This window comes from Melospiza georgiana, chromosome 31 (assembly GCF_028018845.1).
Source record: "Melospiza georgiana isolate bMelGeo1 chromosome 31, bMelGeo1.pri, whole genome shotgun sequence".
Classification (NCBI taxonomy): domain Eukaryota; kingdom Metazoa; phylum Chordata; class Aves; order Passeriformes; family Passerellidae; genus Melospiza; species Melospiza georgiana.
This window is the reverse complement of record NC_080460.1, coordinates 2,722,836-2,746,461: the sequence shown is the minus strand read 5'-3', so window position 1 is coordinate 2,746,461 and position 23,626 is coordinate 2,722,836. Positions and strand designations below refer to the sequence as shown.

Here is a 23,626-nt window from a genome sequence, read left to right as displayed (position 1 = left end):
AATAGAATAGAATAGCTGTGATTGGCCATTGATTAGAAACAACCACATGAGACCAATCCCAGATGTACCTGTTGCATTCCACAGCAGCAGATAATCAATGTTGACATTTTGTTCTTGAAGCCTCTCAACTTCTTAGAAGGAAAAATCCTAAAAAAAACGATTTTTCATAAAAGATGTCTGCGACACACGCGTGCTCTGGCTGCAATGTGCCCACATCCCCGTGATTCTATCCCCTCCAGGTTCCTGGTGAGCTTCATGGTGGATGCTCGTGGTGGCTCCATGCGGGGCAGCCGGCACCACGGGCTGCGCGTGGTGATCCCGCCCCGCGCCTGCGCCGCGCCCACCCGCATCACCTGCCGCCTGGTGAAACCCCAAAAGCTGCCTGCACCCCCTCCCCTGGCTGAGGAGGAGGGCCTGGGCAGTCGGATCATTGCTCTGGGGCCTGCTGGCGCCCAGTTCCTCAGGTGAGCACAGCTGGGAGAAGAAGGGCAGACTGGGCTGCCCACAGCAGGACTGGGAGCAGATCTGGGTTCTTCTGGAGGGCTTTGCTACACAAAGCAAGAATTCTGCCTCCATCTGCTTCTTGAGGGTGCTACAGGAGACATCCTGTGACGGTGTTCACAGGAGTTCTTGGTTGAGGGAAGAGATGAGGATCTGACTCCATGTTTCAGAAGGCTTGATTTATTATTTTATGGTATATATTACATTAAAACTATTCTAAAAGAATGGAAGAAGGGATTTAATCAGAAGCTAAGAATAGAATAGCAAAGAATGATAACAAAAGTTTGGCTCAGCTGTCTGTCCAAGCCAGCTGGCTGTGATTGACCATTAATTAGAAACAACCACATGAGACCAATCACAGATGCACCTGTTGCATTCCACAGCAGCAGATAACCATTGTTTACATTTTGTTCCTGAGGCCTCCCAGCTTCTCAGGAGGAAAAATCCTAAGGACAGGGTTTTCCATAAAAGATGCCTGCGACAGACATCCCACCTCTTGTGGGGTGCAATGTGTTTCTGGCATGAGTCATTCAACAGTAACAGAGCAGTGTCACAAAAGCCCTGAGCAGCCCCCAGGTGCAGAGCCCTCTTTGGCAGAGCGAGGGAGGTCAGCACTCCTTCCCCAGGGCCACCTTGCTGCCTGCACGTCCTTGTGGGTGCCAGTGGCCTCCCTGTGCTCTCTGCAGCCCTGTCATCGTGGAGATCCCACACTTTGCCTCCTATGGCCGTGGGGACCGCGAGCTGGTGGTGCTGCGCAGCGAGAACGGCTCCATGTGGAAGGAGCACCGCAACCGCTACGAGGAGAGCTACATGGACCAGCTGCTCAACGGCATGGACGAGGGTGAGGGGACAGCAGGGCAGGGGCTGCTCTGCCTGGCAGGTCCCTAAAGGCTGCAGGTGGCCTGGGAGGTGGAGTGGGGCTGAGTGGTGGGGTCAGTGTGGCGTGGTGGGGCGTTGAGTGACATCCGCAGGCTGGGTGTATGAGCACCAAGTGACATCCACAGGCTGGGTGTATGAGCAGTGACAGGCACAGGTTTGATGTATGAGGCACTGACAGTCACAGGCTTGGTGTATGAGCACTGACAGCCACAGGCTTGGTTTTGAGCACTGTTTGATGGCTGTGCTGCCCCTGCAGAGCTGGAGAGCCAGGAGGAGCTGGACAAGAAGCGCGTCTGCCGCATCATCACCACCGACTTCCCCCTCTACTTCGTGGTCATGTCGCGGATTTGCCAGGACTGCGACATGATCGGCCCTGAGGGAGGGTGTTTGAAAAGCACACTGGTGCCCATGGTGCAGGCCACCTTCCCAGACGCTGCTGTCACCAAGAGAGTGAGGCTGGCCCTGCAGGTGAGCCTCAGAGAGCCCAGCCTGGGGCTCAGACATGCTTCTGGGGGAAAGCCATCCCTGACGCCCACCCTTGTGCTCCCCACAGGCACAGCCTGTGCCTGATGAGTTGGTGACCAAGCTGCTGGGGAACCAAGCCACCTTCAGCCCCATTGTCACCGTGGAGCCGCGGCGGAGGAAGTTCCACCGCCCCATCGGCCTGCGGATCCCGCTGCCACCGTCCTGGAAGGACAACCCCCGGGACAGCGGCGAGGGTGACACCACCAGCCTGCGTCTGCTCTGCAGTGTGATTGGTGAGGCCGCAAACGTGCTCTCCGTGGAGATGGGATTGATAGTGGAGCCCTGGAAAATGTTAAAGATAGAACTTTGAAAATGTTGGGCTTTGTGTTTTCTCAGATCGCTGCGCCTGCGTAAGCAGTATGATAAATGATATGATTGTTAGATGTGATGATTGTTTAGTAATTAAATATAATTGTTATATAACCGTAAGAGGAATCATGAGAAACTATGCTGGAAATTTAACGGGGCTATCTTTAGCTGAAAACTGTATATACAATAGAGCAATGTAAGTTTAATAATTAACATGAAAGTTATATAACGATAGAGTATAAAAACATGTTCATCTCGGATGTATGGTCGGAATCAGATTTGGGTTCTAACACCCCAATTCCCAGAGCTCTTAATAAAAGCACTGCATATAATCACTTATGTGATTATGTGTTTTTGAATGCTAACAGGATGGGCTGCCTCAAGGTGTGCAGCTCCAGGGACCTCATTTCCCCTGTAGAGAAACCAAATGCCCAGGGGATGCAGACCCCAGGCTTTTTGTCATGCTTTTTATAAGCTACAAGAACAATATTTGGTGGGTGATTAGCCGATGGTTTATCGTCATGGTTTGTATTTTTTTTGTTTGGTTTTTGGAGGGGGATCAGTTCTGGGGTTAGTTCTATGTTTGTTTGGGGACGGCCGTGAAGCGATGATGATGGTTGATCGTTATTTTTGATAGTAGAAAATGTATAGGAAGGATAATTGAAGGTGCTTTGATGACAAGTGATTTGGATAATGCAGGGATATACAGTTTATTTATTTGACCAAAAAAATAAAATCAAGATTAAAAAAATAGATGGAAAGACAGTATGCTCACCCTTGCTTTCCGCTGCAGGAGGGACAGCCCAAGCCCAGTGGGAAGACATAACAGGCACCACAAAGCTAATCTACGAAAATGAGTGTGCTAATTTTACCACCAATGTGTCTGCCAGGTGAGTCCTGGGCAAAATTGTGCCCGTCTGAGGATATCTGGTGCTCCTTGGTCCTTGCTACAGCCTTTGCCAGGAGAAGCCCCTTACCCCTGGGGCTATTCCTCCATGCAGGGTGGTTTCCTCTGGCTTTGAGACCCCCATAGCAAACTTCTGGAAACAGTCATGACAGCTGGGCGTGCAGAAGGAAGGGGATCATTATTTGTGTTTGGCTGGGTCCATATCCAAGATGGGCCTACACCTTTGTCCAGAACTCTTGGGGCTTCCTTTGCAGTCCAGCTGGGTGTTGAGTGTGGAATTTTCAGGGTTTCCCCATGGCAGGAAGAAATTATGAATCTGACTCCATGTTCTTAGAAGGCTAATTTATTATTCTATTCTATTCTATTCTATTCTATTCTATTCTATTCTATTCTATTCTATTCTATTCTATTCTATTCTATTCTATTCGCTGTACTAAAACTATACTAAAGAAAAGAGAAAAGATACAGGCAGAAGACTACAAAGAATGATAATGAAATCTCGTGACTCCTTCCAGTCTCGACATATCCTGACTGTGATTATTAAGTTAAAACAATTCCCATGTTGGATAAACAATCCTCAAACCACATTCCAAAGCAGCAAAACACAGGAGAAGCAAATGAGATAGTATTGTTTTCCTTTTTCTCTGAGGCTTCTCAGCTTCCCAGGAGAAAAATCCTGGGCAAAGAGGATTTCTCAGAAAATATGATGATGACAGTCGAGGGGTGTGGGGGGCAGCTGCCACTGCCCAGCAGCCCCCTGACCCAAATGTCCTGCAGGTTCTGGCTGGCCGACTGCCCACGCACGGCTGAGGCAGTGCACTTTGCCACCATGCTGTACAAGGAGCTGACAGCCGTGCCCTACATGGCCAAATTCGTGGTGTTTGCCAAGATGAACGACGCGCGGGAGGGCCGGCTGCGCTGCTACTGCATGACTGACGACAAGGTGGACAAGACTTTGGAGCAGCATGAGAACTTCACTGAGGTGGCCCGCAGCAGGGACATCGAGGTCTGTGCCCTCAGCAGTGTGTGTGGAGGGGAGAGGGATAACAAAGTGAGGGGAGAGGGATAACAAAGGGAGAGGAGAGGGATAACAAAGGGAGGGGAGAGGGACAACAAAGGGAGGGGAGACTTTTGACCCTGTTCGCAGGGGTCCGAGGATGAGGAAAGAGGTGAGGATCTGACTCCATGTTTTAGAAGGCTTGATTTATTGTTTTATGATATATATTACATTAAAACTATACTAAAAGAATAGAAGAAAGGATTTCATCAGAAGGCTAGCTAAGAATAGAAAAGGAATGAATGATAACAAAAGCTTTTGTCTTGGACAGAGAGTCCAAGCCAGCTCACTGTGATTGGCCATTAATTAGAAACAACCCCATGAGACCAATCACAGATGGCACCTGTTGCATTCCACAGCAGCAGATAATCATTGTTTACATTTTGTTCCTGAGGCTTCTCAGCTTCTCAGGAGAAAAAATCCTAAACAAAGGATTTTTCATAAAATGTGTCTGTGACAGAGACTGATACCACTGGAAGGGGCTGGCCCTGGCCTGGCTGGGAGAGTCAGGGTTACCTGCCCTGAAGCAGCTCTGCACAGGCTCTGAGGATATTTTCTGCTCTGGCCAGGTGGTGGAGGGAATGCCTTTGCACGTGGAACTCTCAGGGAACCTGGTGCCTGTCAAGAAGGCTGCTCAGCCCCGCACCTTCCTCTTCCAGTCCTTCCGCGAGAACCGTCTCGTCATTCCCATCAAGGTAACGCCAGGGTACAAGGCTGGGCAAGCATTTAGGGCCCTTGGCTGGTGCCAAGGCACCTAACTGGGCTCTGCACTCAGGTCAGGGACAGCAGCAGGGAAGCCAGTGGCTCCCTGTCCTTCCTGCGCAAGGCCATGAAATACGAGGACCTGCAGCACGTGCTCTGCCACTTGAACATCACCATCCCACCCTGCAGCAAGGTCAGTGCAGGGCCTTTGGCACTCTGGTTGGGCCCATCCCTTCCCCAAGCGCAGGGGACAGCCCTTGGTGTCCTCACCTGCTCCACGTGGCCGTGCCAGGCCACTGAGGAGGTGAAGGAGAAGCAGCCGTGCCAGGGCAGAGCTGCTGCCTTCTCTTCAAGCTGCTGACCCCTTGGTTTGTCACCACCTTCACAGGGAAGTGGCAGTGAGGAGCGAAGGAGGACGCTGACCCCATTGTCCCTGCGGGAGCGATACAGCATCCTAAGTGAGACCAGTTTTGGTATGCAGCCTGCTGGGAGCACCCCAGCCCACTCCCCACCTGCAAAGCTGGGATGATCCCGTCACAGTTGCACTCACAGCAACTCCCCTGTCCCTGGAGGTTCCCTTGGTGCTGCCTGCAGGGTCTGTGACCCCCAGGGCCAGCACCCCTTCCCCTCACTGCTCTGCTGCAGGACCCTGTGCAGCTGAGCTGTGACTCCTTCTCCCCTTCCAGGCTCTCTGAGCAGCACAGACAAGGCAGACCAGAAGATGGTTGACATAGCAGAGCAGCTGGGCCTCAGCTGGGCAGGTGAGTGCACACCTGAGGGTTCTGGGGATGCTCAGCACTCCTGGGAGAGCTGGCACTTAGGGAGGCTGGCAGTGTGCTGGAAGTGGCTGCTTTGCAGTGCGTTGTGACCGTGTTCACAGGGGTTTTCAGATGAGGGAAGAGACGAGGATCTGACTCCATGTTTCAGAAGGCTTGATTGATTATTTTATGATATATATTATATTAAAACTGTACTAAAAAATAGAAGAAACGGTTTCATCAGAAGGCTAGCTAAGCTAAGAATAGAATCAGAAAGAATGATAACAAAGGTTTGTGGCTCAGACTCTCAGACTCACAGCCCAAGCTGGGCTGTGATTGGCCATTAATTAGAAACAACCACATGAGACCAATCCCAGATCCACCTGTTGCATTCCACAGCAGCAGATAACCATTGCTTATATTTTGTTCCTGAGGCCTCCCAGCTTCTCAGGAGGAAAAATCCTAAGGAAAGGATTTTTAATGAAAAGAGGTCTGCGACAGTGCACCCCTGCTGCGAGCATTCCAGGGCACTGAAATGAACCTTCCCATGGCTGTGCACATATTCACATGCATGGCTACCAGGCTAGGGCTTTGTCATGAGCTGCACAGCTCTTCATTGCAGCCACACATCCCACGAGCCCACAGCTTTTAGCATGATTCCCTCCTGTGCTAGTCACAGCAAGGGGGTTTCAACCCCTGCCCCATCCCAGCTCCTGCATGTTGTGCTGTGTTCAGCCGTATGGAACAGAGGGTCTCTGTGCTGCTCCTTCACTGGCTGAGCCCTTCACAGCATCCCCAGCCTGGTGATGGGTTACAAGGGGTGATACTGACCCGCCGTTTTCCCCAGAGCTGGCGCGTGAGCTGCAATTCGGCGTGGACGACATCAACAGGATACGTGTGGAGAACCCCAACTCCCTCCTGGAGCAGAGCATCGCCTTACTCAACCTCTGGGCCAGCCGTGAGGGCAAGAACGTCAAGAGTGAGTAGCTGTGGTGCCCTTTCACAGGCACAGGGGTGGCAGGGCACGGTGTGCATCTCCAAGGACCACTGGCTGGCTTTGCAGGTGTGGTCCATGCATACCTGCCTTCCCACACCTGGAGGGTGTGTGGAGCACGGCTGTGCCTCCCTGTGAAAAACAGCAATGGCTCGGTTTTAAAATTTTAAAAGTTTAGTAGTAATGAAATGGTTATAAAAATAGTAATACAATTAGAGTAATAATAATTTGGACAGTTTGAATTAGGACAATATGAGACAATAGAAACAGAGAGTTATGGACGTCTGGGTGCCTTTTTCTGGGCAGCACGAGCCCGAAAAAGGACCCACATTAACAGAGGATTAACCCTTAAAAGCAACAGCCTGTTGCATATTCATACACGATGCATAAATTCCATTCAAACACAGAATTCTGTCTGGTCAGTGTCAGCTTCTTCCTCTGAATCCTAACAGCACCTTAGAGGCAGGAAGAAGTTAATTTCTTCTGATAAGAGGGCAATAAATTCTTTTTCTCTGAAAGGTTCAGGTATCCTGTCGCTAATATCTCTCTGTAAGGCCTTTCTTTAAAAAAAAAAAGCATCCTACACAGCATTGTTTCTATTTTAACAATTTTTACAACCTAAAACTATATTTAACGCACTACTTAAGAGAATTAACACAGCATCACTTTCCAACGCAACACACACGATACTCATTTCAATATTTGCAAAAAGCCAATCATAAAACACACGCATTTTTCACGCTCCCCAAGTGACAACCACCTTTCCCCCTGCAGTTGAGAACCTGTACACGGCGCTGAGGAACATCGACCGCAGCGAGATCGTCAACATGCTGGAGGGCTCGGGCCGGCAGAGCCGCGGCCTCAAGGGGAGCTGGCGCTACTCGGACAGGGATTACTCCCTCTCCCCGTCCCAGATGAATGGTGAGCCCCATCTTCTGCCAGGGAACGCAGGAGGGCCCTGGGGGCACAGTCTGTGCGCAGATTGGGGCTGGGGTCTTGCCCGAGCAGGCTGCACCCATTGAGAAGTGAGCGGGCACTTTGCTGGCAGGTGCGGCCTCTTCAGTGGGGCCGGTGCTGCAGAAAGCTTGGCTCTGCCATGCTGCTTTCTCAGGAACTCCCCAGCTGGGGTTGAGAGATGTGCTCCTCATCCCACGTGAGAGGTGAGAGGTGTCTCTGGCTGGTCAGGGAGCTCGCTGAGCCCTGGTGGTGGGTGCCATCCGGGCAGAGGGGGCCTGGATGTGGGGACACAGCCAGAGCGAGCTGTGGCACACGCTGCTGGGGAGCCAGCACAGCAGACAAGGGCAGGGCTTTGTGCTGCTGCAGCCCTGCACTGCGGCCCTGCAGCGCCAGCTCATGGCTCTCTCCCTCTCTGTCTCTCCCCTTGTTCTGTTCTCTCAAACATGCCACCTAGCGCTGCCAGGTGCGGGCACTCCTCCTGTGGGTCACTTCTTTTCATCTTTCTCCTCTGAGCTCATCCTGGCCTCTCCTTCTCTCATCCTCCACTGCCTGTCTCCACTGTCTCCACCTCAGCTAAGCCCTCTGGGAGCCGCATCCAGCGACTGCATGGCGCCAGGGACTGCCCCTCTGACAGCTGCCACGCTTGCAGGCAGCCATCCCAGGCCTTCTTCTGCACAGTCCCAAGCTCCTTCCCCTGCTGGCACTGCTCTGCATGCCCCTGCCCATGGGTGAGGTGCCCTTCCTGTGCCTTGGCTGTGGCTGGCACTCCCTGGGCAGCAGAACAGCCTCACTGCTGAAATCCAGGGGTGAAAACGTGGCTGAAAGCTGGGAAGGGCTGAGCAGAGCCACCTGCATGGGTGGGAGTGCCTGGCTTGGTTGTGGTTCATGTAGAGCTGTGCACGTGGCCCTGGGCATGAGACGTGCCAATGGTTTGTGGCCCTGCAGACACCAGCGGGGTTGTGAGGCCCTGGCTGCCTTCTGCAGGGCCTTGGGGATGCATGGCATGCTCTGGGGCCATCCTTCTCTGCTCGTGGTCCTTCCAACCCGCTCCTCTGTGCTGTGTGGAGTGTTTGGCTTCGAGGGTTGATGCCTACTTGAACTCCAGGCCAGCTGCCAGCCAGCTGGTGCTGGATGGGGGCTGTGGGCAGGGGCCAGGGGGTCTGACGGAGCAGGGTAGCAAAGAGGGGCACTGTGCCCTGCAGTGCGGATGGAGAACTGTGTGAACACCGGGCCAGCCCTCCTCACGGGGAGGAGGCAGCCCCAGGACCTGCCCAAAGCAGCCCCAGGATGTGAAGGGAGGCATGGCAGCATCTGCAGGGACCTTGAGAGCTCTGCTGTGAGCGCAGCCCCGCTCGGCCTGGCCCTGGCGCTGGGGCATGCCCGTCGCTGTCCTTGGGGCTGCCATCCCTCCCGAAAGCCGTGTCCCTTTCCGCCCCCACTGCGCTTGCGCGTGCCTGAGGGCGGCTGCTGGACATGATGATGCCTCTGTCTGCCCATTTAGGTTACGCTTCGCTGCAGGACGAGCTGCTGTCCCCCGCCTCCCTGCATTACACACTGCCATCCCCGCTGCGTGCCGACCAGTACTGGAATGAGGTGGCCATCATGGATGCTATCCCCATGGCTGCCACTGAGCAGGATGCCCTGATGGAGATGTCCGACATGCAGGTGTGGTCCTCGGGGCTCACCCCCTCGCTGGTGACCGCTGAGGACTCCTCTCTGGAGTGCAGCAAGGCGGAGGACTCGGACGCCACGAGTGAAGGACGCTTCCCAGGGCAGCTCCTGGCAGATGCTCATGGCCCAGACCACATGGGCTCCATGGACCTGGTTGAGGATGACACAGTGGACTCAGATGCCATGAATGGGCTGATTGACCTCCTAGAGCAGGAGGAGGGGCAGAGGCCAGAGGGGAAGATGCCATCTGGTGATCATCATCAAGCAGGGACTGGGGAGCAGGACCCGGAGAGTGAAGTCTCTTTTGTTTCAGTTCAGGAGAAGGTGCAAACCAGGATCTTGACATCACCCACCTTTAGCCACGATGTGGAGAAGAGTGCAGACAGGTACTGCAGCCTGGGTGAGCGTGCCAGGGGAGCACAAAACTGCTTTGCCAGCTACTGCCCTGCGCTGGGCCAGCTGCAATGATCTCCCCGCTTTGCTTGCTTCCCTGCTGCTCTCCAGCTCTGCAGCCCAGGCATCTGCAGTGCACAGAACCATGGCTGGGCCTCATGCCTCTCTGGAAATGCTCTGGAAGAGAGCCCCAGTCAGCCAGGCCCTGCATGGAGGGCGTACTTAGGAGAGCTAACCCTAACCTGGGCTGCCTCCTCCCATATTGTCACTATAGGATATGAAACAACACAATTGCACACACACTGCTGCTCTCAAGGTGAAGGAAAAAGAGAAGTTTATTACCCAACATTTATAGTTTTCCAAGAGTGACACTGGATTGGAGGGTGACAGTGCCACCTCTCCAATGACACTGCACAAACCAACAGTCCATCAAATTTCTCCTCTTCCTCCATAAAAGAATGCAAAACAATGAGATATTTACAGAAAGGTGACAGTGGATTGGAAGGTGACAGTGCCACCTCTCCAGTGACACTGGGCAAACCAACAGTCCATCAAATTTCTCCTCCTCCTCCATAAAAGAATGCAAAACAATGAGATATTTACAGAAAGTGTGTGAGGAAGTTCGTTATGAGAATGTAAGCATCAGAAGGCTTAGAAAAATCTTAAAAAATCAGGGTGACATCACATTCCAGTGGCACTGGACCCATGAAGTCCTTGGCAGCACCCAGAAATGCTCCACAGCATTAAACCACATTAGAGTTAGAGCTAGACCACACTGGACCACGAGAGCACAGCATGCTCTTGCCTCAACCCCTGGCCACTGTGATGGTGTTCACAGGGATTTACAGATGAGGGAAGGGACAAGGATCTGAGTCCATGTTTCAGAAGGCTTGATTTATAATTTTATGTATTACATTAAAACTATACTAAAAGAATAGAAGAAAAGGTTTCATCCGAAGACTAGCTAAGAATAGAATAGAATAGGATAGGATAGGATAGAATAGAATAGAATAGAATAGAATAGAATAGAATAGAATAGAATAGAATAGAATAGAATAGAATAAGGAATGATAACAAAGGTTTGTGGCTCAGACTCTCAGACTCACAACCCAAGCTGGGCTGTGATTGGCCATTAATTAGAAACAACCACATGAGACCAATCCCAGATGCACCTGTTGCATTCCACAGCAGCAGATAACCATTGTTTGCATTTTGTTCCTGAGGCCTCCCAGCTTCTCAGGAGGAAAAATCCTAAAGGAGAGGATTTTTCATGAAATGATGTCTGCGACAGTGCCACCAAGCTGTGAGGCCGTGGGATGGGCAGGGAGAGCATGGCATGGAGGTGGCCTGTGCCTTTTGTGCATCTGTGTGCCTTGTGCTGCTTCTGCCAGGTGCAGGGGTGCCTGTGGGGTGCCCAGCAGCGCCCGTGGGGTGCAGGTGTGGGGTACAGGTGGGGTGCAGGCGTGCCTGTGGGGTGCAGGTGTGATGCAGGTGGTGCCTGCCCGAGCTCGGCTGCTGCTCAGGGTGCGGCACTCCGTGCAAAGCTGACTTGCCCCTCTCTCTCTCTGTCTCTCTCTCCCTGTCCCTGTCCCTCTCTGGTGCCCAGGCTGAGGGACTGGAATGCAGAAGGCTCCTTTATCTCCTGCCTACAGGACCTGACAGCGGGCTCCTGGCAGGAGGGAGTCACCCGAAGGCTGCTCCCAACGCACAGCACAGCCTCCGGGGCGCAGGGCCAGCAGCAAGGGCAGGTCCTGGCGGCACCCACGGAGCTGCTGAGGGTCAGCTCTGCCGAGGACAGCGAGTGGCAGCCCCAGCACCCCACGGGCGGCTGGCAGGAGGAGCCCCAGAGCCGCTTCTTTGGGCAGGTGAGAGCAGGAGCAGGGCAGTCAGCCCCGCAGGAAGGTGTGACCCCCATGGACAGCCCCTGCTGGAGCCCGGTCAGGCAGAGCAGGTGACAGCAGACCTCCTCAGCTCCCCTGGAATACTTCCTGCCCTTTGGGGTGCCTCTCAGCCCAGAATAGCCTGCTGGGCTTGACACCTGAGCTCTTGCTCTCCGTTTATAACCCAGTCACCCTCCCAGAGCCGTTCCTTACTGAGGATCTGCCCTGGCTGGCAGCCCAGCAGCCTGCCCGAGCCAGAAATAATCCAGGGGCCAGGCTGGGCACTGGGCTGGATGCCAGGGTCACACAGAGCCAGCAGGTACAAGGTGAGGGGGAGCACCTTTACCCAGCCAGGGCACACGCTTGGAGGTGGCCGCTCAGCCCTGGGTCACCTGAGACAGGTGTGATTCCAGTGACACCCCAAAGCTCTGGGCTTCATTTATCCTGTGATGGAGGACTGCCCACCACAGTCAGGGGAACAGGATGTTGGGCAGGGTGACAGAGAAAGGGACAGATCTGTCCTGTCGCTGCCATAGTCAGGGGGACAGACAACAGGGACAGATCTGTCCTGCTCTCCCTGGGCATGGCACAGGCTGGGTGACAGAGCAGAGGGACAGATCTGTCCTGCTCTCCCTGGGCATGGCACAGGCCGTTGGAAAAGCTGACAGGGAAAAGGGACAGGTATGTCGTGCTTTCTGCCTGGCCATGGGACAGGCTGTTGGACAAGCTGATAGAAAAGAGGGACAGATCTGTCCTGCCCTCCTGGCTAGGGGACAGGCTGTTGGATAAGCTGACAGACAGACAGATCTGTCCTGCTCACTGCCATAGTCAGGGGGACAGAGAAGAGGGACAGATCTTTCCTTCTGTCTGCTGTGGTCAGGGGGACAGGCTGTTGGAAAAGCTGACAGAGAAGAGGGACAGATCTGTCCTGCTGTCCCTGGCTATGGGACAGGCTGTTGGAAAAGCTGACAGAGAAGAGGGACAGATCTGTCCTGCTCTCCCTGGCTATGGGACAGGCTGTTGGGCAGGGTGACAGAGCACAGGGACAGCTCAGCCCCGCTCAGTGCCTGGCCGGGTGACAGAGCACAGGGACAGCTCAGCCCCGCTCTCCGTGTCCGGGCACTCCCATCCACATGTGACCGCCCAGGACGCTCCCCCTGCCCGCTCCCTTCTCGCCGCCCCCCGGGAGCCGCGGGCGGGCGGCATGGCCGGGCTCTGAGCGCCGCACCGGGCACCATGTGGGCTTTCCTGGCCCAGCTGCTGATCGCTCTGGTGCTGCTGGCCTTCCTGCTGGTCAGCTGCCAGAACGTGATGCACATCGTCCGCGGCTCGGTGCGCTTCCTGCTCAAGCACGCCCACCGCGAGCTGGACAAGGAGCTCGGCGAGAGCCAGGGGCTGGCGGATGATGAGGAGGCTCTCTCGGCCAGGGTGGTCCGCCGGAGGGTCCTGCTGAAGGTAACGGGAGCGGACAGGGCAGCCCCGGGCAGATGCAGAGGAAAGCGGGGATGGATGGGGTGCACGTCAGGTGTGCTGTCCTGCCGGGTAAACCACTGCCGTCACCGCCCTGGCATGCCCTGATCTGCCCATTGCTGTTCCCGCAGGGGAATGAAGCTCTTCATCTGCCGGGAGAGCAGGTGACTGAGGAGCAGTTCACGGACGATCAAGGCAATATCATCACCAAGAAGGTGAGTGAGTGACCTGGGTATGGCTATGGGTATGGGTGTGGGTAAGCCTTTTCCTTCTCCCCTTCACCCCTGCAGCCTTTCCTTTCTTCCCTGCAGCCTTTCCCTTCTCCCTTCCAGCCTTCCCCTTCTCCCCTTCCAGCCCTGCAGCCTTTCTCTTCTCCTTTCCAGCCCTCCAGCCTTTCCTTTCTCCCTTCCAGCCTTTCCCTTCTCCCCTTCCAGCCTTTCCCTTCTCCCCTTCCAGCCCTGCAGCCTTTCCTTTCTATCCCTCCACACCCTGCAGCCTTTCCCTTCTCCCCTCCAGCCTTTCCCTTCTCCCTTCCAGCCCTGCAGCCTTTCCCTTCTCCCTTCCACCCTTTCCCTTCTCCCTTCCAGCCTTTCCCTTCTCCTTTCCAGCCCTGCAGCCTTTCCCTTCTCCCTTCCAGCCTCTCCCTCGTCCCCTGCACCCCGCAGCCCATGTAGGGCATTGGTTGCTGTGCCGCTGTCTTGGGTTACACTCGCGGCATTTCTCCGGCTCTCTCACACCCCGGGCAGGGTGGGCAGGGGCTGGTGGTGCCCCGGGGCCGGCTGTGACGCCCGGCTCCGTGCGGGTCCCCGCAGATTATCCGGAAGGTGGTGCGCCAGCTGGGCCCTGGGGACGTGGGTGACAGGCAGGAGCAGGAGGAGCTGATCCTGGAGGGCTCCCTGCAGGAGCACCCGGAGCTGGGGGCTGACGAGGATCACTTCATGAAGTACTCCATCCTGCACCGGGACGGTCTGGGCGCCAAGGTACGGCGTGGCTCACAGCCCTGGCTTTCTGCAGGGTCAGTGTCACCCTCTGTCCTCCCTTCCGCCTCTCCTGTTTCCCCTCTAAGGTTTCTGAAGCGAATCGTGCCCACTGCGCCAGTCTTCTTGCTCGGTGTTTTCTGCCTGCCGACTGACTCTGCCTTTCCCTTTCCTGTCCTTTTCTCTCTGTCTGTCTGTCTGTCTGTCTGGGTGATGTCCTGCTCCCTGCCCCTTCGGCTCGCTCAGGAGGAGGTGCGAGTGCGTGTCCCGAAGCCAGAGGTCTCTGGGGGCAGGATGGGGGCTCAGATAGTGAAACGAGCCAGCCTGAAAAGGGGGAAGCAGTGACCCCCCTCAAATGGCCTCTTTTTTGAGGTAACCCTGCCTTTGCTCTTGCTTCTGTCCTGGCTGCCTGCACTGAGCCGCTGGTCGTGCACATTCTCCTGGGGGAATTGTGGTGGGGCAGTGCCCATCTCTTGGGGGCACTGAGGGTTTGCTGTGCTGCAGAGAAGCCCTGAGGGTGGGCAGCAGCGTGCCCTGGTGCTGTGGTGTGCAGGGGTGCTGCAGCCAGCTGTGTGCACTGCAGTCACGGTGCCAAGGGCTGCTCCTGCAGTGCCAGCACACTGAGATGTCCCCGGTGACAGGGTCACAGAGTTGTTATTCCTGGGCTACAGACACAGGGATGGGCTTTGTCCACGTCACTGCAGGGACTTGAGGGATGGATGGTCTTTGTCCAGGGACTGCATTGCATTTGCATGGGGTGTGAGCAGAACTTCCCCCTTCAGGCATGAGCACTGACTGTGCAGCCTTGTGGCAGATGAGAGCAGCCCTCGTTGTGCCCTTTGGCGTGCCCCTTCCCAAGGGGTGCAGCTGAGCCCTGGCAGAGCTGTGGGCGAGATGCAGGGTGGGTTTTGTGGGGCTGGGGCTGCTCCTTCTGCTCACAGCCCTGCAGTGGGACACGCAGCTGCTGCCTCTGCCAGCCATGCAGAGGAAAGCAGTGATTCTGCTGCAGGCAGGATGGGGCCAGGCCTTGGCAGGTGCTGCAGGAATGTGACACTTCGTAGGGGCTGACAACAGGGCACCCTCCTTTGTCCTGGGATGTTTCTTCAGCTGATCCTCACTGAGCTCAGAATGAGCTTGTGCATTCCCCGATCCCCCTGCAGAGTGGGACCAGGCCAGGTTGAGGGCAGGGTGCTTGGCACAGCACATTTGAGCCCAGCTGCACCGTTTTCCTGTCGTTTTTCTCTGTGCAGATGGGGCAGCACCATCGGTGCCACCCTTGTCATTGCTCCCAGCTCCAGGCCTGCCACTTAGTGCTGCTCTGTCACCGTCTGACACCCCCCAAATCTTGTCTTGGGTGCATGTGGGACAAGCACAGTGTACAGAAGGGGCTCCCCCATCCACCATTAACCCTGGATGTGCCACCACGGATCCCTGGTAACCCCATTTCTGTGTCTCTCCCTCCAGGATCACACCTCAACACCAAACCACTGAACTTCACCCACGTTCTGACACATCCCTGAGGAGAGAGGAGAGGAGAGCAGAGAGTGGAGGGGAGCAGGGCTGGCTGTACATGTTTCTATAGGCTAATGGCATGATTCCTGTATGAGATATACTTACCCTCCTATCCGCATGACTGACTGACTGCAAGACGCATGAGCTACAGTTCTTCAAACAGATGAGGGGCCTCCATCCTTGCCCCAGAGACAGCACCACACCCCGGGGGCCTGCTCTCAGCTCCTTGGGGAGGCAAGAGCTGGAGCAGAAGAGAAGGAGAAGGAAGGAGATTGCACCTCCGTGCGTGGATGCATCCCCGGGTGTGAGCTCCAGCTGCAGGAGGAGAGCTGGCACGGCATGGCCCAGCTCAGCGTGGAAGGAGAGGTGCTTGGCCCCCCCTGCAAATGCCTGTGCTGCCTCTGCTGGACTCGCTTCTCATCCCTCCCTGTGAGTGTTGGGTTCTGGGGAGGGCAGCAGTGGCCGGAGGGCGCCGGGGGAGGCTGCAGGGACAGAGGGGCTGCTGCAGGGCTGCCCTTCCTCCCCCCAGCACGTGCAGAGCCTCCCAGCAGGGCAGGGCGCACTGAGCTCGTCGCTTCTGTCGAAAGTGTAAAACTGTACAGCAATCAGCCTTGTGTATATGAACCAATAAATACTATGCAAACCCCTAGGGACACTCCAGCAGTATGTACAAAGCACTGACAGCTCTGCTCTCGTATACCTCTTCAGGCTGCAGGGTGGGGCAAAGCCTTCGGGAAATGTTTGAGCAGGAAGGCTGTGGGAGTGAGAGGGCAGCTGTGCTGTGCCCCTCTGCCTGAGCCTGGCCCTTTCCTGGCCTGAAGAGGGGGGGTCAGAGGTGCAGTGCCACCAGTTTGTGTCGGCTCCAGCTGCGCTGAGGTGCTCGGGGCCCGAGGGAGGATGTGCAGAGAGAGAGAGAGAGCAGGAGGTGCTCGTGCCACGACGTGGGGTTGTGCCTAGCTCTACTCAGCACAATATCTGCTCAGGAGATGAGCCAGGAGCTAGCAATAGCCAGCAGCTGTGCAATATGCACCCCAGGCAAGGGCTTTGCAGGGAGCCTGGCCTGCCTGCAAGGGCGGGGTGAGCAGCCCTGGATCCGACTGCCCCGGGACCAAACCCAGAGCCACGGGAGCTGCTGCTGCCCCGGTGGCTGCGTCTCCTCCGGGTGGAATCTGCCTGAGCCCTGGGAGCTAGGGAGCCTCCAGGAGAGCCGTGCTGGGCAGAGCTGCCCGGGCAGCTCAGAGCTGGGCAGGACGCTGGCCCTGCTGTGATACTTGAGCCCAGGAGAGCAGGGAGAAGGTAGTGGCACTTGCTCCCAGGTCCCTGCCCCTGTCCTTTCCCCAGCTGATGCGGGAAGCTGGCCCTTTGTAGCACAGCGACGTGGGGACCCCCTGCTCTTTCTGCTGGAGGTGGCTGCTGCTTTGGAGAGCCTGTTCTCTGTGGCCAGGTGCAGAACGAGCGCCCCTCCAGCTCCAGGCTGCGTGCTGGTGGCCTCGGCAGGGCAGCCCTGCCTTCCAGCGGGTGCAATCTGCTGGGAGAGCCCCCGGCTGCCCCGAAAGCCTCGCTGCAGCCCAGCCACCGACCCAGCTCAGCCTCGGAGAGCAAAGCAGTCCCCTCCCCGCCCCAAAGCTGAGCCATACGGGCACAGAGCCTCCATCCGTCACCCTCGCTGCGTACAGTAACCTCCCTAGGCCCACTGCAACAGCTGACTCCGTAGCATCACCCTAGAGTTGTGTGTGGGTCCAGTGCTTTGGCCTTGTGTATGCCGTAGGGAATGTGCTGTGCTGAACCGTGCCAGGCACCTGCAGTGACATTGCTTCGCGCTCAGATTGCTTGTAGGGCTGGTAGGGGGAGGCTGCACCCGACATTGAGCCTAGAGAATGCTGCAGTCTGCACACTAGAAGCTTTTTAGAAGTTTTAAAGATTACTTTTATTTTCTTTTTTTAATTGGTATGGAAACAAGCCTTTTGGATCTCCCTGTCTTAGGCCCCCTGATGTATAGATCATTTCCCTGTACACCAGCTATCAGAATATGAATTAATAAAGAAATCAACACAAGCTGTGTCTCGTCTCTGCTTCTCCAAAGGCGGGGATGACGGAGAGCCCGGGGCTGGGTTCCCTCTTGCAGGGAGGGCAGGGGCGGCCGCGTTTCTGCCGTTCCTGGGGCAGCTGAAGGGAGCAGGAGCCCCCGAGGGGCTGAAAGGGCCTCTCTGGGGGTGGGTGATGGGGAAGCGTCCGTGTTACCCCTGCGGGGCTGGCCCGGGGCTGAGACCGCACCGGAGAGCACCGGAGAGCACCGGAGAGCACCGGAGAGCACCGGAGAGCACCAGAGAGCACCGGAGAGCACTGGAGAGCACTGGAGAGCACCAGCCCGACCGGCGCTGTCCAGGGTCCGCGCTGCCCCGTGCTCCGGTCCTGTATCCCACCCATCCCTTCCCATCCCATCCCATCCCATCCCATCCCATCCCATTCCCGTGTCCTGTTCCGTCCCGTCCCATCCCGACCCATTCTCATGCCCTGTCCTGTCCCGTCCCATCCCATCTCATCCATCCCTATTCCCATGTCGTGTTGTGTTCCATGTCCCATGTCCTGCGTTCCGTGTTCTGTCCCGACCCATTCCTTCCCATCCTATTCCATCCCATCCCATCCATCCAGACCCATTCCCACGTCCTGTCCCATCCTGTCCCGTCCCAACCCGACCCGTCCCTTCCCACCCCATCCATCCAGACCCATTCCCCATTCCCATGTCGTGTCATGTCCTGTCCCATCCCAACACGTCCCATCCCATCCCATCCCATCCCATCCCATCCCATCCCATCCCATCCCATTCCCTTGTCCTGTCCTATCCCTTCCTGTCCCGTCCCAACCCGTCTCTTCCCATCCATCCTGACCCATTCCCGTGTCCCATCCCATCCCATCCCATCCCATCCCATCCCATCCCATGCTGTCCATCCCGACCCATTCCCGTGTCCCGTGTCCTGTCCTGACCTGTCCAGTCCAGTCCCATATCCCGTGTCGTGTCCCGTATCCCGTATCCCGTGTCCCATATCCCGTGTCCCCTGTCCTGTCCTGTCCTGTCCCGTCCTGTGTCCCGTGTCCCGTGTCCCGTGTCCCATGTCCCATATCCCGTGTCCCCTCTCCTGTCCGGTCCGGTCCCGTCCCGTGTCCCGTGTCCCGTGTCCCGTGTCCCGTGTCCCGTGTCCCGTCCTGTCCGGTCCCGTCCCGTGTCCCGTGTCCCGTGTCCCGTGTCCCGTGTCCCATATCCCGTGTCCCCTCTCCTGTCCGGTCCGGTCCCGTGTCCCGTGTCCCGTGTCCCGTGTCCCGTGTCCCATATCCCGTGTCCCCTGTCCTGTCCCGTCCCGTGTCCCGTGTCCCGTGTCCCGTGTCCCGTGTCCCATATCCCGTGTCCCCTGTCCTGTCCTGTCCTGTCCGGTCCGGTCCCGTGTCCCGTGTCCCGTGTCCCGTGTCCCGTGTCCCGTGTCCCGTGTCCCGTGTCCCGTCCCCGCCGCCGCCGGTGTTCAAAGCTCCATTTATCTGGACCTCACCAATCAGGCGCTGCCGCCCCGGCTCGGCCAATGGCAGCCGCGGCCGCCGACTCCTGGCCAATCAGCGCGCCGCCCGCAGCCGCGCGGCCAATGGCAGCGCGCTATTCTAATGAGCCCGTCTTTATCAGAGAAATGTTGGCGCTGCCCGAGCCCAACTTGAGGGGCCGGGGCCGGAGCCCCCCGAGGTCACCGGGACCCACCGGGACCCACCGGGACCCCGTGCCAGCCTCACCCGCGGGCAGCGCGGGTTCTGGGGCTCTGCAGCCCCCGGTGCCGGCCCCACCGCGGACCCCGGGGCTCCGCACAGCCCGCACACCGGCGGCGATGGCCCAGCCGTCGCACCTCCGGGGTTGCGGGCTCTGAGTGCCGCCTCGCCGCTGCAGCCATGGATGCCAACCTGCCGGGCACCTTCCTGCTCAACGGCCCCTCGCTGGGCGCCTTCCCCGAGGCCAAGGCGCCCGTTTGCCAGTACTCGGTGCAGAGCTCCTTCTACAAGCTGGCACCGCCGGGGCTGGGCGCCCAGCTGGCTGCGGGCACCCCGCACGGCATCTCCGACATCCTCGGCCGGCCCGCGGCGGCGCCGAACGGCGGCATCCTCCCCGGGTACCCGCACGCGGGCGGATTGAACGGACTGGGCTCGCCGGGCGTCTATTACGGGCCCCAGGTGGGCGCCCTCCCCAAGGCTGGGGGCGAGTACCTGCCCAGGGGCCGGAGCTGCTGGGCGGAGGCGGCCCCGGAGTGGCGGGGCGGCCGGCAGTGCGGCGGCCGTAAGTACCGGGGGGCTCGGAGCGGCTGCTGGGTCCGTGGGTACCGCAGGGGATGCAGGCGAACCGCACTAAGGCAAGGGAATGGGCCGAGCTGTGTCTGCTCCACTGCCCTGCGTGAGGTTGGTCAGCGGGCTCACCCAGGAGCCCAGGGCTGGAGTTGCTGGACCTCAAACGGTCACAGAACTTTTTGGCTCTAATGGCAAATAGTGGCTACTTTCACATAGCGGGAAAGTGCAAAAGCAAAGCAACAGGAGCGGTGTTGCTTTGCCCCAGAGAGAGGCAGAGCCGGGGAGTGTATGGGGAGTGGGGCAGAGTCTGCATGAGCGAGCATGAGGGTCCTGACTTTCATACAGCCACAGAGAGCTCACTAAGGGAGGGGAGAGGGAGGACACAGCGAGTCGTGCATGTACAGCAGAGGCCAGAGCACCAACTGCCCCCACTCCTGCCAGGATTTGTCATTAGAGCCAATTCTTTGCCCCCAGGCAGCCACAGCTGGCGAGGACATGCAGAGCGCTCTGGCTCACAAGATCGCCCTGATTCTCAAGCAGCCTCGCTGGGGTCCGTGCCTGGGTGGTTCATGGCAGAGACAGGCAGGATCAGGAGCGCCAGGCTGGCAGCACTGCTGGAGAGCTGTCAGGGGCATTGCAGAATGTTGCTTCTGTCCCACGGGGTGGGTGGGATGGGTGCATCCTGTGTCCCGTGGGAGGTTGCGTGCAGCTGTTCAGATCCTGCAGCTCCGCTCCCCTTCACCCCTCTGCAGGTGATGGTTTTGGAGCAGATGGGTGAGGCAGCCACGAGCTATGCCTGCATCCTGCAAGGTGTGGGACATGGAGGTGTTCCCACTGCTGCATGGCTCTGGGGTCAAGCACTGTTGATAGCGACCCTTACCCTCTCAGCACAAGCACCTAGCACTGTCCTGGACCACGAGGTGCCTGTCCCACCTGCGTGTGACCTTTACACTGGGCAGCTCAGCCCTCCTGGGACAGGGGAGCAGGAATGAAGTTTTAATGTGCAGAGGAGCAGGTGTGGAGGGATTCTCTGGTCGCTGAGTGTGGACAGAGAGTTGTCCAGAGTCGTGGGCTGCCCAGAGCTCACCCACTTCTCCCTTCCTCTCCCGTAGCCCCTGCTCACTTGGCCGACAGCATCCACAAGAAGAAGCACACGCGCCCCACCTTCACGGGACACCAGATCTTTGCCCTGGAGAAGACATTTGAGCAGACCAAGTACCTGGCAGGTCCGGAGCGGGCACGGCTGGCCTACTCCCTGGGCATGACCGAGTCCCAGGTGAAGGTGAGTACGGCGTCCCGCGCGGCCGGGGCGCGCAGCGTGCTGCCCGCTAACCGAGCTGGGGCGCCAGGTCTGGTTCCAGAACCGCCGGACCAAATGGAGGAAGAAGAGCGCCCTGGAGCCCTCCTCATCCTCGCAGCGGGCGGGGGGCTCTGGCGGAGAGCGGGCGGCCTCCGAGACCGAGGACGATGAGTACAACAAACCCCTGGACCCGGACTCGGATGACGAGAAGATCCGGCTGCTGCTGAGGAAGCACCGTGCAGCCTTCTCAATGCTGGGCTTGGGCACCCACAGCGGCTGAGCGGGGGCACAGCCTGGCCCCTCTGAACCCCCCCCGAGCAGCGCAGAGCCCTGCCTGGCTGCTGGGATGGGCTGGGATGGACGGAGCTGCACGGGGAGCACGGCTCACAGGGCTGGTAGTGGCAGGTGCGGCTGTGCCATTGATGAAATAAAGGTGCCAGTCAAGTCCCAGCACTTGTTTCGTGGTCCAGGGTGGCCTTGTGAGGCTGGGCTAGAGAAGGGTTGGGGACAGGATGGACGGGGCAGGGTCTGGTGCTGCATGTGGCACAGGAGGTGCCCACAGAAGAAGGGGAGCCCTGGAGATTTTCCCAGGGTGTGACCCAGCAGCAAGAGCTGCTGGTTCAAAAGTCACTCACTGGGGCCTCTTACTGGAAGCTCTTAGCAGCAAATAAATATCATTTATCTTAACGGTGTGAGTGAGAGCCCATTCACCTGTCGGGGCTGCAGGATTGATGTGGCATCAATAACCCCAGTGTGTTTGCCTGCCAACCTGTTGGGTGCCCCCCTGCTCTGTGCTGCACCCCTGTGCAAGGGGGGCTGCACATTCAGATATTGGTGTGCACATGGGGCTGCACACCCCCTGTTCTGGCTCACCAGTGGCATGCCAGCTGTGGGTGCCAGCTGTGGGTGCCAGCTGTCCTTACCTGCTGAGGACACCAGAGGAGCTCCAGCTGGCACAGACAACAAGCTTGGCAGTTGTTCAGCCAAGAGCCAGCTAAGTGCCAGGCAGGTGCGAGCAAACACGTGGGCTGTGTCTTGGAAGGAAATCGATAGCAGATAAGGCACTGATAGCAGCAGAGGGGCAGCAGTGGGGCTGGGGAAGGGCTGCCCCTCCCTGCAATGTGGCTGAGTCCACGCTTGGGCCGCTGGCACCTTTCAGTGCTGAGCACCAGCCTCGTGTGGGGCTGCAGATCATTGCTGTGCAAGGCTCACACTTGCTTAAAGCCCTTTTCAATCTCTCGCTGGGCTCTGGGCACTTTGCAAGGAGCTCTGAGTGCTCAGTGCCACTTTTGCAGGGCTTAGGGCACTGCTGTCCCTGCTCAGGGGTCTCTCCATCCCCTGCATTATGAGGGGCTCATAATGCTCCCCCCTCAGCCCCTCTGCCTCCATGGGATAGATGCTGGGCCGGGACAGAGCTGATGGAGCTTTGGGATGGCAGGGAGCTCCCTTGGGAGCATGGGGACAGTGCCACCACGAAGGGACACATCACTCTGTGGACAGAGGCAGCACTCAGCAGCAGCAGGTTCCACATGGTGGGAGAAGTGAGGGGCTGCTGCTGCTGGGATATTTTTTTAACATTTTCTAAGCTGCCCCCAGCTCGGCTGACAATTTTTAATGTACTAACTGCCTGGTCCAGTGAGCTGATTAATTGGTGCTGTGGAGATCAATACAAAACAGAAAATTAAAACAATTTTAAAGTGATTAAGTAGTTTAACACCTGTCTGATGCCACGTCAGGGCTGGGAGACAAATAAAGCAGGTGGCAAAGGGCCTGCTGTAGCCAGGGAGAGTGACAAATGGCTGCTGCAGCCCGGCTGCCCTGTGCATCCCCACGTTGAGACAGGACCCCAAACAGTGCAGATCCACACGGGGATCAGCCAGGTGGGCAGGACTGACCCTTCTCCTTGTGCTCGGTTCCAAATTTGAGCATTGCTGCTGTGCCCATCAGTGCTGGGGAGCAATGGGCAGCTCTGCCAGGCTGTGCCCGGTGCCAGGCAGCCTCAGGGCGTGTGGGCAGAGGCAGGAGGCACCCGGGAGGTGCAGAACGAGGCAGGCCAGGCTGGCAGGCAGATGGATGGCAGCTCCGCTTCAATTCCGCATCGCTTTCCTCGCAGACAAACCCCGTCGGATTTTCATAAATCAAAGCACCACACTGTTTAATAAAAATTTATTGACTTACAAGTGATTATTTATCAAAAGGCCATTAATAGCAGCTCCGGGAATGATGTGCTACTGGGTGGTGCGTGGAGACTAATAGCAAATCAATGCCAGCAGCCGGGCAGAATGCATATGAGGGCTCCTGGCCCCAGTGGGGTGCACGGCTGCTGCAGCCAGAGCCAGCAGCCCCTACCCCGTGGGCCACCCAGTGCTCCCCCCCCGGTTATTTATGGCTTCCAAATGAAATGATCGATACTTTTAATCTAGAGCTAAATTTATTAACTTTCTCATCGGAGAGAGACGTATTGACTGGGGGCATGGGGTGGGAGAGGCAAGAGAAGATGGATGCGTGCCTCCTAAC

General features: G+C 57.3%; 2 protein-coding genes across 9 annotated transcripts in view; both read left to right on the top strand.

Moving 5' to 3' along the window:
* ANK1 (ankyrin 1) overlaps positions 1–17,547 on the top strand; it is a 69,413-nt gene extending 51,866 nt beyond the window's left edge. For 6 of the 8 annotated variants that reach the window (XM_058042548.1, XM_058042544.1, XM_058042545.1 and 3 more), the window contains 18 exons: positions 240–464; positions 1,188–1,342; positions 1,637–1,848; positions 1,934–2,138; positions 3,008–3,104; positions 3,899–4,127; positions 4,748–4,873; positions 4,954–5,073; positions 5,269–5,353; positions 5,567–5,641; positions 6,486–6,617; positions 7,407–7,553; positions 9,091–9,646; positions 11,260–11,518; positions 13,135–13,218; positions 13,816–13,983; positions 14,227–14,352; positions 15,445–17,547. In XM_058042548.1, the coding sequence (XP_057898531.1) occupies positions 240–464; positions 1,188–1,342; positions 1,637–1,848; positions 1,934–2,138; positions 3,008–3,104; positions 3,899–4,127; positions 4,748–4,873; positions 4,954–5,073; positions 5,269–5,353; positions 5,567–5,641; positions 6,486–6,617; positions 7,407–7,553; positions 9,091–9,646; positions 11,260–11,518; positions 13,135–13,218; positions 13,816–13,983; positions 14,227–14,325 (2,974 nt within the window). In that variant the 3' untranslated portion in view covers positions 14,326–14,352; positions 15,445–17,547. The remainder of the gene's footprint in view (positions 1–239; positions 465–1,187; positions 1,343–1,636; positions 1,849–1,933; positions 2,139–3,007; positions 3,105–3,898; positions 4,128–4,747; positions 4,874–4,953; positions 5,074–5,268; positions 5,354–5,566; positions 5,642–6,485; positions 6,618–7,406; positions 7,554–9,090; positions 9,647–11,259; positions 11,519–13,134; positions 13,219–13,815; positions 13,984–14,226; positions 14,353–15,444) is intronic. The other 2 variants (XM_058042547.1, XM_058042546.1) reach the window with 2 other exon arrangements.
* Positions 17,548–19,419: 1,872 nt separating this feature from the next.
* On the top strand, positions 19,420–21,389 carry NKX6-3 (NK6 homeobox 3). Its single transcript, XM_058042531.1, has 3 exons — positions 19,420–19,801; positions 20,922–21,091; positions 21,159–21,389. The coding sequence occupies exons 1-3, from the start codon at positions 19,420–19,422 to the stop codon at positions 21,387–21,389; spliced, it is 783 nt and encodes a 260-aa protein (XP_057898514.1).
* The last annotated feature ends 2,237 nt before the right edge of the window (positions 21,390–23,626 follow it).